A 20,378-nucleotide genomic window follows, 5' to 3' on the forward strand; every position below is an offset into this window, starting at 1 on the left:
CATAAAAACCTAAGTTTGAAATATTTTACTCCTAATTAAGTAGGCAAGTGAGTCAATGTTTAATTTGTTAAGCAAAAACTCGGGCGCAGAGAATCACTCCTCTCATAACCCGGTTCAATATGTCCGGTCTGACTCATGCATATAAACGATGAGTATTTTCCCTTCCCTAAAATGTTTCTCTCTCTTATCTCTATGACAAATATTTTCTCTCTCATCCAAAATCATCAAATCATCGCCTGAGAAGTTCGCCGCCAACCTCTTTTTTTTTTGCTGATGGCCGGAACATTGGTACGCGCCGTAGTTCGTTTCTCGTGCTGTGTTGATTTTCTCTCGATTTTTTTAATTTTGATTGATTGTTATTCGTTTCGTGTCATTTAGGGTATAGAAATTCTGGAAAACATGATTGTTTATCTGCTAATTTTTTAATTAGGTGGTTACACGTAAATTGCGTCGCTAGCGTTTGGAGGAATTGCTGAAATCGGTTGCATTTGAAGCATTTCTGAGTTTCTAGGGTTTTGTGTTAGTGGTTGGGGAAGTTGGGGGATTATTTCAAGTTGCGATTGATTGATTGATATTCTTTAATTGCGTTGAAGACTGGGGAAAGGAAGAGAGGCGTGGGTTGAGGAGGATAATGTGTATACTTTGCGTGATTCAGAAGTGGTCGCGGAGGATTGCTACCATGTTGCCATGGCTAGTAATACCACTGATTGGGCTATGGGCTCTGTCGCAGCTCTTGCCCCCTGCGTTCCGATTTGAAATCACGTCGCCAAGGCTTGCTTGCTTGTTAGTGCTGTTGGTAACACTTTTCTGGTATGAGGTTCTCATGCCTCAGTTGTCAGCGTGGAGGGTCAGGAGGAATGATAGGCTTAGGGAAAGGAAAAGGTTTGAGGCTATTGAAAGGCAGAAGTTGAGGAAGACTGCCACCCGGAGGTGTAGGAATTGCTTGACAGCGTATCGGGATCAGAATCCTGGTGGGAGCAAGTTCATGTGCTCTTATTGTGGCCATATTTCTAAGAGGCCAGTTCTGGATTTGCCTGTCTCTCCAGGGATGGGTAATTCAGGGATATTGAAGGATCTCGTTGGCAAAGGTGGGAAGATATTGAATGGGAAGAATTGGTCAGACAATGGGTGGATATGTGGGCAGGATTGGCTGGAGAACGGTAATTGGGTTGTTGGGCCTTTTGCCGGAAAGTCCAATCGGAAGAGGAATGGCATTGGTGGTGGCTTATTTGGAGGGGATGATGATCATTGTCTTGCAGAAAAATCTTATTCTCGTGTTTTTCTTTTTGCTTGCAAAATATTAACTGCTTTTTTACTGAGCATCATGTGGATTTGGAGAAAGGTTTTTAGGATTAGTTCGTCCGGTGATGATACATCATCTGATTCAGAACGCAGAGGAATGCTGGACAATCAAAGCGAAAATGGGGGGAACGGTCAGGAGAGTAGAGGAGAGAAAGCTCGAAGAAAAGCTGAGGAGAAGAGGCAGGCTAGATTAGAGAGGGAACTACTGGAAGAGGAGGAAAGAAAGCAGCGCGAAGAGGTCGCAAGGCTAGTTGAAGAACAGAGGAGATTACGAGATGAGAAACTGGAAGCTGAAAAAGATCGCAGTAAGGGGTCTCCCCGAGCTAAGGAAAGAGATAGTAGAAAAGAATCTGAAAGAAAGCGCCAGGAAAGAAGGAAGGAGAAAGACAGAGGATCAAGTAAAAGCAACTCAGATGTTGAGGAGTTGGAAAAGCGAGTCGGCAAAGAAAGTGACAATAACAAGAGGAGTGACAGTGATAGACGGGACCAACAGAGAAGTACACCTGAAAGTATGAAAGCTCATGGTACAGAACTGGGGCATGGATTTAAGGGTGCTGCTGCAGGCAATCATAACCGAGGGAATGCTGGAACAAGATATTTTGATCGCATGAGGGGCACATTTTTATCTTCTTCTAGAGCATTTACTGGGGGTGGTTTTTTTGGAAAGAACACGAACATGCCAATTGTTTCAAGAGAACAGAAACCAAGCCCATTGCTAGAAAATGCTCAAACTGTTGCATATAGAAAAGAAGTGGCACAGCCTGACCAGGCTTCTGGTAGACCAACTGTAAATGTAGATGACAAGGGTTCTAACCGCCCGGTAAGTTGCTTCACGTGTTATGTTTTCTTTCTTTTGTTTGCTGTGTTTTTTTGGGGGGTGGGGGCTCAGTTGATGGGTGGGATCTGCTGTTGAACGCTAATTGCATTCTGTAAAGTATATATGATCTGTCAAAAGTTTTACTACTAATCAGTTATTTGATGTTCTGGGATATTTCATTTGCAGTTCCTAGTCTAATACTTATCCCTCATATAAAAATAGCACATCTTGAAATGACACGGGTTTTAATGCGAAACTGTTAAAGTAGGTGAGAGATAGTAAGAAAACGCGAGTGGAGAATGGGGTCCACCTCACTACAGAGAAAAAAGGTTACCAAAGATAGATATGTCTATTTTTATGGGACGGGGGGAGTAGTTTGAAATGCAACATGGGAAACTGAAATTGTGAGCTTGTAGAGAGATTGTTAGGCAGTCATTATCAGCGTCTAATCATTTAGTTGACATATTGTTTGAGATGAAATTCTCATTTATGCAATTGGTTCTTCTACAGGTGCTCATTGAACACCAACCAAGTACAGCCCCTAAAAAGTCGTGGCAGCAACTATTTGCACGTTCACCGCCTGTTAGTGCCCCCTCCAACACAAATGTTATAAGCAGACCAACTGGGAATCATAAAGCAGAAGTTCAGAACACCCCTTTTCCTGGTAACCCTTCCACAACACAATCAGTTGACAATCCTATCGATTTTGGGCTGCAGTCTCCATTTAGTCTACCATCATTTCCCTTTGAATCGAGTAGTAGCAGTACAGTTCTTCCGTTATCTTCCGAATCTATTCAACCTAAAAGGGCAGATAAACAACATCAATTTCTGCTAGAGGAGACAGAGGTTTTTGAAGACCCCTGTTATGTTCCAGATCCAATATCCTTGCTTGGACCAGTTTCTGAATCACTCGATAGCTTTCAGCTGGATCTGGGTTTTGTCGATACTGGAATGGAAAAACCATCTGCGGTGAAGACTAAATCTGCACCTTCCAAAGTTACCAAGCCATCGCCAATAGAGTCTCCATTATCGCGGTCACGTGTTTCAGAGGATAGCTCTAATGGCTTAAATGGCAATGGCACCTGGCAGATGTGGAATAGCTCTCCTCTTGTTCAGGATGGTCTTGGTTTGGTTGGTGGGCCTGTCAATTGGCTTTTGCATCCAGAGATGAACTTGTTGAACAAGGAAGATAATATGCGTCATGTACCACATAAAACAATGGCTTCACTGTTCAAGAAGGATGAACAAGCCTCTTCCGGACCTCATCCTCCCCAGCATGTTCTATTTGGGAATTCTCAAAATGGTGGAACAATTAATACATCTGGGCCTGGAATTTCTGATGGACCGTGGTTGCCAAGAACTTTATTTGGACAAACTTCTGATAATCAAGCGGCAATGAAGCCTATGGGGGAAATTGTTCAGAATGGCCTAATTTATGGAAATACTAGCGGACCTCCTGCTAACCATCAATTTGACATGTCTACTTCTAGTTGTTGGACTAGGTAAGCATAATATGCTGAATTATATTGCATACCTTTCTCTTGGTTTCAGTTTCCTGGTATGGCATAGTCAATTATAGAGAAATTTACTGGATGTGTGCCACACATTATCTGAATAGATATTGCTATGTGTCTCTTACTTCACATGTCTAATATTGGGAGTAATGTGTGTTTATTCGTATATTTGAATTGGATCATTAGCTTGGAATTGTTCTTTAGCCCACACTACGGCATCAGACACTCGTCGGAATGTTAATAGCTTATTCTAGGAATACTTTATACAGTGGGTACTTCTTTAGTGAACAAAAGTATATTTGGCCAAAGACTACATTCTTCTTTTGCCTGCTCATTTGGAGAATTTGGCCCTCCTAATTATGCCTCTTTTCTTTTAGGGATGTCTTTCATAGGTCAGAGTCATGATGGAAGTTGGAGTAGGATTGGAATTGAGTTGATACTTCTCTACTGGTGCTCTCGATTGTAGTTGTCGAGTGCATGAGAACTCGACATGTCCATGATGTACTATGGGCTACAAAAAAATCCCCAGCTATGATTGGTCTTGTTAAGAATTCTCATTTTGAATATGATTTAAGATTGGATATTGCAGTCTCGTGTGCCATAGCCACCTATTCTAGTTCCTAACAGAAACTGATTAGGGCTGTAAATTGGTTCTTGTCAAATTCATTTGTATAAATTGGACGGTGTTTGTAAAATGGTTTGAATGAGCAATGTCTCATTTTGCTGTGGTGTTTGTGTTTGCAGAAAAGAATGGACAGTGGCGGGTTCACGAGAAAATGTTGGAAGCTCTCCTATGAATAGGCCTCACATCGGAGGCCTCTACTCACCACCGGATGTACAGTCTCTTTGGTCATATGAGTAGATAGGAAAGGAAAAAAAGAAAAAGAAGGAAACAATGAAAGACAAATAGCCTCTTGTGGACTCGATTTCCTCCTGTTGTGAAGAGGCAAATAGCCTCTTTTCTGGAGATCTATATAATACAGGATTCCAATTGTATCTTCCTTCTTTTCTATACAAGGGAGATTTTAATTTTAGAAAATTACTTGTGATCATATATGCATGCCGCGTTTCCAGGTATAATTAATTCCATTTATATGCTTTTCTTGTTATGCCTGTTATATGGAGTACTTTCTTCGTCCCATAGAAATAGTTCATTTAGGGGTTGACACGAGTTTTAATGTGTAATTGGTAAAGTATAAGAAGAAGAAAAAGTAGTTGTAATTTTGGAGTGCATTGTAGGGCCTATAAATGATGAAATAAAAATATGACCTATTTCTATGTAGGGACGGAGTAATCCTAATAAATCAGTGCATGTTCTGTTTTTTTTAAGAGAGGGGGATAAGCTTGATCACCTTGATTCAAATATAAGTGTTCGTGAGAAAATTTCAGAATATACTTAGTAATAGAATTTTAAAATATATTTAGATTGGGATCGTGTTATTGTTTGAATTTTGATTGTCTAGTTGTGAAATGTATCACCAAAGGTTATAATTGTACTTGAGCAGATCCTAATAATCAAGTGTTGCTCTTTTTTACATTGCCAAAATATCTAAAATAAAATAAGTGATCCATCTCAATTTAGATCAACTCCATAGGATATAACAATGTGAGATCCGAAAATTAGCATAAAGATAAAAATGCGTAACAAATAACAATCAGATGGAATTCAAATCACAATCATCAAAAACAAAACCTAGGCTTCTGAAACTTGACATGTCTGAAACTCCTCTGTTTCCCCAGTTTGGTGTGGTGGTGGAGGCTCCTCCCCTTGCCATGTCCAAACAATATCCTTCAGAGATGGCCTCATCTCTTTCTTCACCAGCTTCTCAAACTCCAATGTGTCTCCGTTCGCCTTCTTCATCTCGACTAAATGAAAGTTCGGGGCAACCTCAAAGATCTCTGCATCAATGGACAACACCCCTTTTCTCCCTTCCCTCGATCCATTGAATTTAATATGTCCTCCATCCTTCTTCATCATCTTCAGCTTCAGACGCGTGGCTACTTCCTCTAGCTTCGAGGTGATGATCTTGGCGTTCTTGTTGGACGTGAACTTGATCTCTTTCTTCAGCTCACCGCCCTCGAACAAGCCAGAGAGGTCGAAGCCAGCTGAGAGGGAGATTATTTCAAAGGCATTCAGATTCACAGGTTCAGACTTCTTCATGTCCATATCAAGAATTGCTTCTTTCGTGTTGGCGTTTTTCGAGGATCTTGATTTCAGACCTTTACGAAACCAAGAATTCTCCATGATCTTGGATGTGGAGATCCTTGTGTTCGGATTTGGACACAAAATCTTGGAAATCAGCCTACGCGCATCAGGTGGGATCCAGTTCGGATACTTGAACTCCGCCTTGCCAATTTTCCTGTACATCTCCATCAAGTTCGAATCCTGGAATGGAAGATGACCGGATAGCAACACAAACAAGATCACACCACAAGACCAGATGTCGGCCTTTGCACCATCATATCCTCGTCTGCTGATGACCTCAGGTGCAACATAGGCAGGTGTTCCGCACATTGTGTGAAGCAATCCATCTTGTTGCCTTGTTTCCACTAGAGCACTCAATCCAAAGTCAGAGATTTTCAAGTTCCCGTGTTCATCCAGCAGTAAGTTCTCAGGTTTCAGATCCCGGTGATAAACACCCCTACTATGGCAGAAATCAACAGCATTGATCAGCTGTTGAAAAAGTTTCCTCGCAGCGTCCTCTTTCATCATCCCCTTCATCACCTTGTTGAAAAGCTCACCTCCTCTTACATACTCCATTACGAAATAGATCTTCCCTTTGGTGGCCATAACCTCGTAAAGCTGCACAACATTCGGATGCCTAACAAGTTTCATCACAGAAATCTCTCTCTTGATCTGTTCCACCATCCCAACCTTGACAATCTTCTCTTTGTCAATCACTTTAATGGCCACACTTTCACCGTTGTTCATATCCCTCGCGTGGTAGACCTTCGCAAAAGTACCTTGCCCGAGTAACTTCCCAAACTCATACCTTTGCATCAAGACACCTCCTTTACTATCCATTCTGACTCAAGACCTACTTTACAAACTAAACTTCAAGAAAGCATCAACTCAACCGTCTTCGTCTTCACAAACATCATCACAACAATGCCTAACTAGATTTGTCTTCTCACATAAGATATAGATGGAAAGAGGACTAAACTGGCCGATCTCATCGAAGACAAAGAAGGGCGGCTCGGATAGAGCTTCCACCTCATCAAAGCCGGAGAAAGACTGTCTCACCGGTAAACACATCTTTCAGCATTCCCTGGTATTTGTCTTCAACAAGAGAATACTGAGTGATCAAAATGTTTCAACTAGATAGGAACAGCTCTAAGCTGAAATAATCACAAAGTTTATGATCAGAATTCATCAAGAGCATGAAAACAATTTTGTACAACTATTTTTTTTCCTCAAGCTATTAGATTCAACAAGATCAAAGCTTAAAAATACAATCTTATGATCAGAATTCATATATGGCATCTTCATGAAAATTGAGAATTCTACAACATACTCTTCCTGATTAAGGTTTATGATTGGTGAAGAACATGAAAACAATTTTGTAGAATTATATAACTATTTTCCACCAAGCTATTAAAGATTCAACAAGATCAAAGCTTAAAAAATACAATCTTTGGTGTGCGTTTGTTCTACATATCAAAAACATACATACAATAATTCAAGAAGCCTAAATTCCCATACGTCGCACATATAAAAAGGGGAATCCCAGAATCATAAACCGTGAATGGATCTGATAAACAGTACCTAAAAAAAAAAAAGAATCTTTCACACAACCCACCACAAATAGCAAGAAAATAGCAGAGAAAATGAATCAATCTGCAAATTCAGATAGTACCTTTTTCAATTGGAAACCCAGGGTGGAAAGAGACGTAGGGAAATTGAATCAAGAAAGAGGTGAGTGGTTTGGTTTTTGAGTGTGAGAAGAAATTAGGATGCGACAAGCTAGCTACTGTTAAATATACCAACTCCAGGTCTACAGCTAATCATTATTGGACTATTAACTAAATAAATTAGTACTCCATCCGTCTCTTATAATTTGTCACCATTTGATTTGACACAGATTTTAAGAAATATACTTCCTCTATTCCATAGTAATGGAGACGTTTCTTTTCGCCACGAAGATTAAGAAAAATTGTGTTAGGTGAGTTAAGTAAAGGGAGAGAAAAGTAGAAAATGAAAAAGATAAAGAGATGAAGAGAAAATAAAGTAAGAGAGAGTAAAGTATGTGTGGAAAAATGTATTGACTTTTACTAAAAAGGGAAATGACTCTATTACTATGGAACGTACCAAAATGACAAAATGACTCTATTACTATGGAACGGAGGGAGTAGTAGAAAGTGGGTTGAAAAAGTTAGTGGCTTGTGGATCCTACTTTTATATAGTATTAGTTTTATCTAATAAAATGTGAGTGAGAATGAGTTAGTGGAATGTATGGTCCACTACAAAAAATGGTAAAAGTGAAAGGTGGCAAATTTTTAGGGACGAACGAAAATGGAAATAAGTGACAAATTTTCAGGGACGGAGGGAGTAATAATTTGTCACTTATTTCCTATTTCATCCGTCCCTAAAAATTTGTCACATTTTACTTTTACCATTTTTGGTAATGGATCTCATATTCCACTAACTTTTTCTCACTCATATTTTATTTTAAAACTAATATATAAAAATGGGACCCACATGCCACTAACTTTTTCTAACACACTTTCTATTATATTTCTTAAAACCCGTGCCGAGTTAAATGGTGACGAATTTTGATAGACGGAGGGAGTATTATTATTTGAAAGTTGATACGAAATTAGAGAATAGTCATCGGTCTTCAGTTACCACTAAATTTTTTTAGTACTTCCACCCCCCTATGTAATAGGAATTCTATTTAATTATGATATGAATTTTAAGAAATACTCCCTCTGTCCCATTAAAAATGCAACGTTTTCCTTTTTTGGTTGTCCCATTAAAAATAAAACGTTTCCTAAAATGGAAACAACTCTATCTCTACTTTTTCATCTCTCTTACTTTACTCTCTCATCATTAACTCACAAAACAACACTACATAAAATCCCGTGCCGATTTCCAAATGTTGCATTTTAAGTGGGACGGAGGGAGTATAAAGAAAAGTGATATTGAATAAGATAGTGGAATATGAGTTCTATTTATATATATTAGTTTTATAATAAAATGTGAATAGAATAAATTGGTCGAATATGGAATCAATTTATCAATTATGGTAAAAATGAAATATGACTCTTATTATGAGACGAACCTAAATGACATAACATAACTCTTATTATGAGACAAAGAGACCAATTAATTTTCTTAAACAGGAGTATATTCTTTATGCTCTGTTTTGTGGTATGCCAGAGCAGTTTTAATAGTAACACCGAAGACCTTCTACCCTATTTTACAAATTGCCCTTTCGATCAACTATTTGCTCGTTATAGTGAGAGAAAAAATATTTATGTTATCTTTGTTTTACACCTTTTTTTTTATTCAAATCAGATCCATATTTCCTCTAAATTGAGGATCTATTGATTAGAGATGAAACATTTTACAACTAATCTTTAGATATATTTTGAATTCATATGAATGTAATTTTTAATAAAAATAAATCACAAAATCTATAAAAACTGGTCATACTAGTATACAACTAAAAGAAAAAATTAACTTTGTATAAATATAAGCCTATAAGAATATTTGAATTTAAGTTGTTTTATTGGAAAAAAAAAATCTAAAAGTGACGTGAGTTAAGAATGAAGAGTTGGGAACTGGATTAATCAAAGTAAAATATTCATTGTGAAATTTGATGGGCATAATTACCATAAAAAGTTGCTTAATGGAAAAGCAGTGACAATTTTTCATTAATTAGCTCCACCAAATTATAATAATTGATAAGTCAGCATTTGAATTTTCGACTAAGGATGCCCTTCACCATATTAGTATGAATTTCAATTCAAATTCCAATCTTCGACCTCTAAAAATATCTATACATATTTATGTTTTATGTTTATGGAAAGTGAAATTTATGAGAGAGAAAAAAATATTCCACAAAAAATAGTCTCAGAAATGGATGACACGGGGTGAAATTGGTAAAGCAAAAGAGATATAGAAAAAAAGGGATAAAGTATAGGAGAGAGGAGAAAGAGTCTATTTTAAAAAATGAAACTACTCTCTCCGTCCCATTGAAGATGTCTCACTTTCCTTTTTGGTTTGTCTCATTTAAGATGACTCATTACTAAATATAGAAACATCTTTCTCTCTACTCTATTCCATCTCTCTTACTTTACTCTCTACATTTCACACTCAAAAAAAAAAATTGCATAAATTCTCGTGCCGCCTAAGGAAGGGATCATCTTCCCTGAAACAGAGGGAGTATTTTTTTTTGAACATTTAAAATAGCAAAATGAAACTATTTTTTCGGAGATAGAATACTATTATCTATTATGACATAATGAATTATGTGTCCAAATTCATGGATCATGAAGTGTGTGTTGTTGTTTTATCTGTCCAAAGTCATATATAGTGGGGGGCCGTGACTAACGCGTGTGAAACATGATTTTATACCAATTTAATTGTTAGAAGTATACAATTTGTAAATTTCGTTTCATATTAGTCAAGCTTGAGTTGAATATATTGCTTTCCGCAAGCCATGTCTTTTGTTGTACCCTAATTTTGTCATATCATCATTTTCCTTGTATCAGACCACAACTACTACAACCTCGTACTTCTACTTATACCACAACTTGTTATAAAAATGACAATAACAAGCTGCCACGCGGCAATCATAAAAAATGCTCAAGGGTAAATTTTCAAGACCTGCAATATCCAATACGCTAGACTGTAATTTTTCCCGTCTGCAATATCCTAGACTGCAATCTATAAATTGCAGTGTAGCGTTCATACTATTGCAGTCTAACGTTTATAATATTGCAGTCTAACGTTTATAATATTGCAGTCTAGCATGATGTCACAGTGTCACTTTAAGAGGTGTTGTCATTTTAACGCACCCCTATATATATATCATTTTTCATTATTACATAATTAAAATTAAAATAACTAATAAATGACATTAATTAAAATATGAAAATTACGTAAATTCAAATTTCTAAAAAGTTACGATGCAATATGAACTATAATGCTTAAATCTTTTGGAGCGTGACCAAATTTTTCAACGAAAATGGCTTGGAGGTGTACGTAGGTATGTTCTTCACGCATAAAAGCTCGTCGACTTGAAATTTCCTGAAATTCTGCAGGAGCATCTTAAGTTGTGGGTCGATTGTGAGCCCCAAGCTAGAACAACCTTGTTCATCACCATAACTATAATACATGCATATGTGACACTGAAGATGCATGATCGATATTCCAAACATGTCAGACCTTTGACTATCACCTAACATGCTTGTAGTACACCGAAAAAGTGCCTTAATCTCAGAGTCATGCAAATTAAAAACATGTAGAGTTTGCGCAACTTGATCAAGATGAATGATCAATGGATTAAGCAAGCTACTATCTACTGGTCGTTGGATATGCAAACGGAGAGACTTAGGACTGTCAAGACCTTAACCCACAATACTATGATTTAGTAAAGGGAAGTAAGGGTCGAAGCTTGTAGAATTGTGTTTGAGACATTGGGAGGTTTTTGGCTGCGGCCACATTTTCCAGGGGGTTAAGTTTGGACTAAGTGACTGAACTGAATTACTTACTATGCTAAATGGATCAACTAACCTAGACAAACTCAAAACTGAGAAACATGTTGGATTGATCAACTAAACTAAGGATGGGAAGGTAAAAGTACTCGGGATCACTGACACAAATGAACGCACTACTAAAAAGCTGTAAACTACGAAAAGGTGACATGGACTGCTACTCTAACTAACTACGACCTTCTTCTTCGCTAAGCAACTTAATAAAACAACTACGACATATGAAAACAGAGCAACTAACATGAAAGTAGGAAACATACAAATTAAACATAGATCTATGTAAATCGAACAGAAATAAAACAGATCTATAATATCTATCCTAATCTCATGCAAGTTGACGAACTAAACTCAAATCTAACTACTAGAAATAAAAAATAGAACAACAAGCAATCATCAGAACAAAACATAACTCAGAGATTATCAACTCAAAACCAACATGCATCGCAAACTACATCTCAGGCTCAGATCTAAACTTAAACAACTAAAATTATGCAGATCTAACTTCGACTCAGAACAAAACTAAAACTAAACAAAAGAAACGAAATCAGAGAACATCTGATCCAAAAAAATTTGTATTAAAAACTCCATTTCATAAACGATCTTCAGTAAACATAACTAAAACAGAATTCCAAACACAGATTTAAGCATCGATCAACAAACGGAAAGTAACTAGAGTAGTAACTAAGAGAAAAACATCAAAACAACCATGCTTCGAAAAAGATAAACTAAAAACAGAGTAGCAATTGTTTTGACCCCTCGGGGTTTAAGGAAAACACAAACGATGAAGACTTCTTGCAGATCTAGGTCCCTCCTTCCTTGATGAGGAAGAAGAGAAGGATTTGGTGGTAGAACGTCAACTCCAGTGGCTCCTAGCTTCCTTGTTCCATGCTACGAACTTAAGTGCGAAGTGTGAAGTGTGGTGGCTGAAGATGATGATGCGCGTGTCTTCTTGTGTTCCTTCTCTCCACTATTTATAGGATGGCATTAGCTACAAATCCCTAGGGTAGACTCATCCTGTCTTGACATTAATGCCCTTTGAGATGGCATCTTCTTTTCTCTCTCCTATGACTCAGCATCTCGTGTGGTGAACTTCAATTGATCAACCTGCTGGCTAGTCAGGCTCCATTGTTTGTCTCCAACTGATCAACTTGACTTCGGCTTTGACCATTTTTCGCTTCTTTTCCAAGTTAATCAAGTTGTTCTTGCACTCTGTCACTTTAACACTTTTTAGCTCCTGCACACTTAAATTCACCACTTTTTCGCACATTATCAACCCGGTTAGTGTAATAAACCCCTACAAAACCATGCTTGTAACGAGCCCTATCAAACTGCTCACACTTAAAATATGCTTGTCCTCAAGTATGAAATAACAACTAGAAAAGGGAAAGTTACATGCATGCAGGGGTGGAGGGAGGGTGGGGCCAGGGAGGCCCATGGTCCCCCCACTAATTTTAAAAAAACCTAAGGGTATTTTAGTAATTTCACATTAATTATAATTTATAATATATATAAAATATTAAATATAGATTTCAGCAAAATTATACTCCATAAATCGTTTCCTCTTAATTAGTTTTCTCCTTCTGCCGCAGTTGTACCCCTTCTGCAGCGTAATCTGAAATTTGGTTATCTAAAACTAGGTACTATATTTTAAAACTCAAATATAATTCAATTGATTTTTCTATATATGTTGTTTTTTTGTTTGGCTGCAATAGTTCTGTAAATCGAGACCTAAATAATCATATTCAAGCTCTAAATTGGTACACATAAAATTCAAATGGGGAGAAAGAAGATAGCTTATGTAATTCAATGGCTACGACGGTTCTGTGTTGGAATTCTTTAACCCCTATTCTTAATTTGATGTGTATGTATTAATAGCTTTACACTATTTGATTTGTGGCAGCAACATTTTAGGTTGATCATATTGTATATATTGTTTACTCTTTATTCTTTTAGTTGTGAAGCATAAGATGAACTTTATCCTTTTTTGTCTATGATTTATATTTTGCAAACTTAATCAGTGTGACTATTTTTATAGGTGTATGGATCGTTATTTCAAGAAACTTTCTTCCGTTGATTCTTCATCAGTTCAATGATTGCTTAGTTCCTTATATGGAAAAGGATGTGTTTGTTAAAGTTACCAATGAAACTATTATGCAGCGATTTTAGAAGATGAAGAATAGAAGACAAATGTTATGATGTGATTGTATTTAACTTTTATATTTTGAACCTTATAATTTAATTTATGTAATTTTTTTTAAGTTTAAATTTGGACCCCCGTAATAAAAATTCTGGCTCCGCCACTGCATGCATGGGTCCCTGAACGACTCCTAAAAGAAATTAAAAACAAACTTATACTGACTCAACAAATATCAACATAGACTGACACACACAAGAAACACCGAGGCAAATATTTACATCTCCATGTTTGAAACTAGCTCAACTTCTGGCAATATAAAATTTATTAAATGATGAAATTACAAATACATAATACTTATTCAAATTATAAAATTTATTAAAAAATTTTGGCAATTAAAATCACAAAATTTCAGTTTTTCTCAGTTATCATATCTGATTATAAAATATTGTATTTTGGTAATGTTTAAAACTATAATGTTTTATTTAAATAAAAAAAAATATGTATTCTGACAAATTTAAAATTCTAAATTAATTAAAATTTGACAATTTTTTATATTTAAATGACTACTACTCCTTCCGTCCCACTTTAGGAGTCCTAGTTAAGTTCGTTACAAGTTTTAAGAAATGTAAGGAAAGTTGGTGAAAAAAATAGTGGAATGTCGGTCTTACTTTTTTGTATTAGTTTTATAATAAAATGTGAGTGGAAAAATGTTAGTGGAATGTGGGGCCTAATATCATTTATGGAATATTTCAACCGAGACTCCTAAAGTGGGACCCCAAAAATAGTAAATCGGGACTCCTACAATGAGACGGAGGGAGTAATATTTTACTATATTGAAATAGAGATACAAATAGAGATACATAAATTGAGCTATTATGATGATACGCAAAATATTTTGCTAAACAAACTCAAGTATTAAACATTAATGCAAAAATATTAGCATTAGGTATTAATATTATTCCACAAATCAAAATAGTGCGAATTGGATTATACTATATATTTTCAAATCTCTTGAAACACACAAAGAATTAATTACTCTCTAATTAAAAATGGACCCCAACGCAACTGTAAATTTAATGATAATTTACTTTCTAATTTCTCTTTTACCCTATCGTCTCCTTCCCCCCTTCCCCCTTTCCTCCAATCAATGACGAACCCATGATATATAACTTGTAGCGTCGGACATACTGAATACTTAAATAATATGGAGTATAATAATTAAATAATAATTATTTAAAAATTATTTAATGTATGGAGTATAATATTTAAATAATAATTACTTAAAAATATAGATAGTATTTAAGTGCTAGTAATATTTTTGAAAAAATGCATTACAATTCTTTTATCATCTACTAAAATAAGTAATTTACCTAATAAAGTCCCATTTCATTTTGAAGATCAAAATTTTAATTCATCACACAAAAATATTGCACAAACTATGATGCATCTTCATCCCCACATTTCTATGCAGAGCAGCAGAGACTCAGAGTTATCTTGTTGAACTTTTTTTCAAAAAATTTCATCTCCTCTCAATTTTAATCCATATTGATAATTTAATTGTATATCTCTTCTCTCTCTCTATTTCTCTAAATCCCAGTTTTCAACACTTTTTTCGTTTATCTTTCGTGGAGGCGTTGGCCGTGGGGTCGGAGGCGGGCTGTTGCGAGATCGGCCGACGAAATCTAGTATATTCCGGTGGCATTCATGGACCCACGGTGGGGTCGGCCGACCCCACCCGACTCCACCTGGGTCCGTCTCTGCCTCCAATCCTTTCTGTAAACAACGTAAAACAGACGTACGCAGAGGCAGCCTGATACAGACCCAAAACCGCGGCTGTCGGTGACGCCTACAGAGCAGCTATCTACGGGACCTGCAGAGCAGCCAGAGAGACGGAAGAAGACACCGGCTGCTGAACGAGAAGCAGCGAGGCAGACCTCAATTGCAGCTTCTAAGCCAAAGAGGAATGTTCGACCACCGAGCAAGCTCGGCGATTTTACTTCTAAGTAGTCGAATAGTTAGCCAGTAATTTTTATGTTTTTTTAGAGGAATATTGCCACTTTATTATTATTTATTTTATCGTTGGGTCGAGCGTAATTATAAGCTCCGTCGGATTTTCTTTGTTAGTTCTTTCCCGATGTATAGGATTAGGTCGAACCAACCCTAGGGTCATTAGATTATAAATAGGGCTAAATTGTTCATTAATTCTTCATGAATAAAATAATCAATTTGCCCAACTTCTCGTGCTTGAGTTCTGGAAATCTTGATATTGTGCTGCCCGACGAGAAGGCTCCCGCGCACAGCCGAATCACGCCTCCGCTGACCCACAGATCGGGCGCCGGAGAGGAATTACTCGTCGAGGCGAGACTATTGATCGACGTTAAGGGGAAAGACCTTAACACAGCCACAGTGTAGTTACCGGGACCGGCACCGGCTAAGCCCCGCTGGAGCGGCGGCTTCGCCATGGTATTTCCATCCCTGGGTTGGCCAACCCAGCCCAGCCCATTAATAAATTTAGGCGAGAGCTTGGACTAAGTTGCAAACTGTTTATTACAATTATGATTCATATACTATTTGGAAATACGGGGTGTTTGGATTTTGATTTATAAACTAATGTAGAAACAAATAAATAAGAAAATTTAAGCAATTAAATAGTGATGCGATTCACACAAACAAGAAAATTCTAAAGATATGATTTCACTACTTTTAGTCTATAACATAATAATTCAGATATCAATCTTTGACCATGGGATAATTAGGGCGAATCACGCTATTATTCCCAATTATTAGAGAAACTAGATTGCAAGCTATAGATGCTTTCGGACAAAAGCACAGAACTCAAAATAGTTCTTAGTTAAAAACTTTTAATCTTATATTTATCCTTTTAGGTATATTAATTGTAGAGTTATCAATTCCGATTTAATATGTGGATTCATTTTTGATTCATCCACATAACAGTTAATCAAGCATTTATTGGTTATCAAGCAATCAAAATATAGAATTGAACAAAGTAAATGAAGTCTTGGATATAAAAAATAGAATTTATATAAACATATAGAGCTAGGATTTTGATCAATACAAAAATCCATCCTAATACCAAACATAGGCTAATTATTGTCCATGAGATTTGCCGTTATTTTAATCTTAGGACAAGATCTGAAGGCTGTCCTATTTTCATTTCTTTCCCATTTTTAATTAAAAATAATCGTGTAAAGCTAGTATGGAACTTATACATTTGTGTTGTTATGGAATTTCCTTTAATCATGCAGTATGATTACTCCATGATCATCTCTTTCTCTCACTTCATATCTGCGTGAAATTTCTAACCACGATTCACGTCCTTCGCTTTTATTTCTCCAGGTGATTCCATATTCTCGAATCAATTTGTCAATTTATTCATCCTCTTCTTTAGGGATTTTTTCACCTTCTTCCATTTTAACTCCCGATTTCAGAATGTGTGTTCATCATCAACCATTGTTTCATAATCATTTTTAATTTCTCTACTAGATTTCCATTTTACATCTCCTCCTTCATCACTCCATTGGCAAGATTTGTATTTACCTAAAATCTTAATTTTAGGAATTATCATCCAGAGATTGAAATATTTTTACATATCCCGTTTCATAGCATCTCTCTCTCTTTTTTTTTTTTTTTTTTAATCATTTGATATATGATTGTGTCACGATTGAACTTTGCTAAGGATAGCAAAGATCGAAAATCATGACAATAAAGGGAAAATAAGAGGGAAATAAAAAGGGAAAACCAATCGTGAACCAAACAACCATTTTATTGCGAAAGATATTAGGATTTCAAAAGGGATTTACATGGTCATACAAACTAAAAAAAAGAGTTCATCAACTTGTACTTCACATTCCTATCATAGTAGTTCCTATTGATAAGTTTATCACAAGACAAGAATAAAATGCACTGCGGAAGAAGGTTTGAACGCGACAATATGTATGGAGACATATGTCTTCGAGGGTCCTATAAAGATACTGAAATCACCAATCTCACTTAACACCACTTCACCCACGGCTCAACCTGCACATTTAGAAATACATACAGGGCTGAGTACGAGAGTACTCAGTGGACACTTTGCCAAAAGATACACATATACATAAAAGATTTGTTGCCATGCCATCACAGTAACACTCAGGGGTTTTATCTTAAAAGGCCCGAGCTTACTAAGTTATTTGTGAGCTTAAAGTTCGACCGCAGTCTAAGTTCTTTCCATCAATCTGCCATATCTGTACATTCCTTGAGTGACGGGAAGGATGTCACCTTCCACAACACATTGACCGGCCAACCCTCTCGATGACTCACGGTCCATTCCTTTTGTGCACACTACTCGAATAGGAATTTCAGTCCTATTGGAGTTCGTAATCATTCCATTCATTCATTCATTTTGGCATAGCCAAACAGATAGGCATCTCGACAAAACAAAAACATTTACGGCATTGACAATCTTTTGAAAGAAAAGAAAGTGCGATTTTAAATAAACATCATTTCATAAATCCTTCATAGCTTTTGACAAATTCATCCGCATAAAAAAAATGTAGGATAGTAAAGCTCACACATAACATCATTATCACTATAAAATAGACTTGAAACATAATTCACAAAGCCACATTAATACATAGGTTAGAAAGCCCACCTCGATGCTTCCAAAATAAATAGCTCTAAGCAAAGATCCAGTTCAATAAATTAAACTCCTCGCAAAAATCCTTTTTGAAAGATTATTACGAGCTAATTAGTTAAAGAACATTTATAAAGAATGATATGCAATGATCCTAAGGGGGGATGTGCATCCTACGTTCTTATCTTGTTCAAACGACTTCAATTCTTTGCGATAATTACATCGGGAGATTTAAATTTCTCGATCAAGTACTTTAGTGAGTAGTTGAAGGTTCAGTTACTTGAAGCAATTAATCGCTGAACCCAAATTAAAACATTTTGTCTATACTTAGAATAATTGAAAGCTTCAGTTACTTGAATCAATTTAGTTGGATCCCAACAAGAGTAAACCGTGTCTCACACTTCATACTCCCTCCGTCGCACCTTCTCCCTCTCTCTTGCTCTCGGCCGTGAAGGGCTCGGCAGCGTTCCATGTACATCTTCTTCTCCTTCTCTTTTTTTTGCACACGCATAACACATCACACATGTATATGTTATACACACACTCACATTTCTTTCTAAGGTCAAATTTCAGTCACCGAGCTCGTCGAGCAAGTGGAGAAGAGGGCAACGGTGTTTGCTCGAGCCAGGGGCAGCAATGGCTGCCACCGGGTGACAGCAGCGGCAGTGGGGTCTGCCGAGCATGTGTGCGCGTGTGGCAGCAGCTGCGCGTTTGTGACAGTAGCGACGACTTCCCGGCAGATGCGGCAGCGGCGGGGGTTCTGCGCTAGGGGCTGCCGCCGAGTGACAGCAGCGGCAACGTGTGATGCTGCTGAACGAAGCAGCAGCGGTGGACTGCTCCGAGCGAGGCAGCAGCAGAGCCCCTTCGGTAGGTGCTCAACGATGCACTCGTACAAGCTAAGTTCTCAATTGTGCTTCATGCCCGATTATTATTATTGCTTTTATGGTTATCGCAAAGGTCATGATCTACTTAATTGAGTTTTGAGGATATGAACTTGAACTTGGTTTTCTTTAAATTATCAGATGCTTGGTTATTTCGCTAGAATATGAACTTGTTGATATTGAGAATGTGGTAGAGATACCTAAATTCGTGGTACTATGTTGAGCATGCTATTTCTTCTATCATGCTTGGCAAAAATAAATGAAAGAGCTAGGAATAACACTTGGTTTTAAGAGCATTTACCTTCCATGAAGAGTGGAGTAAAGGGTGATGGGTGAGAGAGCTTGATCCTCTTGTTCCTTGAACTCACTATGCGGATCTCACTTGCTCTCTTCTTTAATGATGTTGGAGATTTTATTTTGAGAAACAAAAGAAAGATGAATGAAGGTGGTGAAGTATTTATAGTCAAAGAGGGTGCATATTTTTACATGGATAATTCCATAATTCATGAGAGTAAAGTATTGTCCAAGAGTTAAGGACTTTTTGCCAAAAGGGGCAAGTTGTCACATCCATCATTCATACTACCGTAATAGGAAAGAATCTTACATCTTGTCACTCAAAATGACGGCTAGCAAGTACGGCCGTCGTTTGGGAATCGTGTGCCGTCGTTTGAGGAGGACTACCGTTTGCGTGCAGTCCCGTTTGCCCTTAAGGGGGAGGCTAATACTTGGCTGCTGAGGCTTCCACCAGACTCGATCAACACATGGAAAGATTTCAAGCTGGAATTGCTGGATTATTTCTTCCCGTCCAACAAAACAAATGCCCTAAAGAAGGAGATTCAGGAATGCAAGCAGGATTACGATGAGTCTTTGAGTCAGTACTGGTCTCGATTTAAGGGGCTGCTCGACGCCTGTCCCAACCATAGGATGATGGAGGCTGAGACTTTTTACTTGTTCTATGAAGGAGCTAATCCTGAGTCGAAGGACTTAATGAATTCTTCGAGCGGGGGGAATTTTACAAAGAACAAGGCAAGTGAAGCACGAGAGATTTTGGGAAGGCTGATTGACGCAAAGAAGGCATATGACCACCCGCGTATCATGAGGAGAGGTACAACAAACGCAATCAAGGAACAAGAAGGAGAAGGAGTTGGGGACATGATAGATCGGTTGGAGAATGCACTTCTTAGTGCGATTGAGAAAAAGAATTCCCCGACCTCGCAGGAGAAAGAGAAACCGTCATGTTCAGAGGAAAATCAACTCCAGCTCTATTACGGTCCACCGCTCGATGGAGAGTTCCAAGCCCAGGTAAATGCAGTAGGGAATTGGAATCAAAATAATCAGAATACAAGCTGGAATTAGTGAAAGATCAAGGAGGCAC

At 37.3% G+C, this 20,378-nt stretch overlaps 2 protein-coding genes across 6 annotated transcripts; one reads left to right on the top strand and one right to left on the bottom strand.

The window, feature by feature from the left end:
* Positions 1 to 166: 166 nt before the first annotated feature.
* LOC125193384 (uncharacterized) lies at positions 167 to 4,672 on the top strand. 2 transcript variants are annotated; one of them, XM_048091162.2, is made up of 4 exons: positions 167 to 288; positions 431 to 2,122; positions 2,630 to 3,621; positions 4,378 to 4,672. In XM_048091162.2, exons 2-4 carry the CDS (start codon positions 632 to 634, stop codon positions 4,493 to 4,495), a joined length of 2,601 nt encoding a protein of 866 aa, XP_047947119.1. In that variant the 5' UTR covers positions 167 to 288; positions 431 to 631; the 3' UTR covers positions 4,496 to 4,672. The 2 variants fall into 2 exon arrangements, with proteins under 2 accessions (XP_047947119.1, XP_047947120.1); XM_048091163.2 differs by lacking the exon at positions 4,378 to 4,672 and adding an exon at positions 4,011 to 4,328.
* Positions 4,673 to 5,183: 511 nt separating this feature from the next.
* On the bottom strand, positions 5,184 to 7,609 carry LOC125194235 (CBL-interacting protein kinase 2-like). 4 transcript variants are annotated; one of them, XM_089056823.1, is made up of 3 exons: positions 7,491 to 7,574; positions 7,308 to 7,399; positions 5,184 to 6,913 (listed from the first exon to the last, which is right to left on the bottom strand). In XM_089056823.1, the coding sequence occupies exon 3, from the start codon at positions 6,656 to 6,658 to the stop codon at positions 5,327 to 5,329; it is 1,332 nt and encodes a 443-aa protein (XP_088912949.1). In that variant the 5' UTR covers positions 6,659 to 6,913; positions 7,308 to 7,399; positions 7,491 to 7,574; the 3' UTR covers positions 5,184 to 5,326. The 4 variants fall into 4 exon arrangements, with proteins under 4 accessions (XP_088912949.1, XP_088912948.1, XP_047948304.2 ...); XM_089056822.1 differs by having other exon boundaries at positions 5,184 to 6,972; XM_048092347.2 differs by lacking the exon at positions 7,308 to 7,399 and having other exon boundaries at positions 7,491 to 7,609.
* Positions 7,610 to 20,378: the final 12,769 nt, after the last annotated feature.

This window comes from Salvia hispanica, chromosome 4 (genome assembly GCF_029641045.1).
Source record: "Salvia hispanica isolate PSC_SH4W2 chromosome 4, Shi_PSC_v1, whole genome shotgun sequence".
NCBI lineage: Eukaryota > Viridiplantae > Streptophyta > Magnoliopsida > Lamiales > Lamiaceae > Salvia > Salvia hispanica.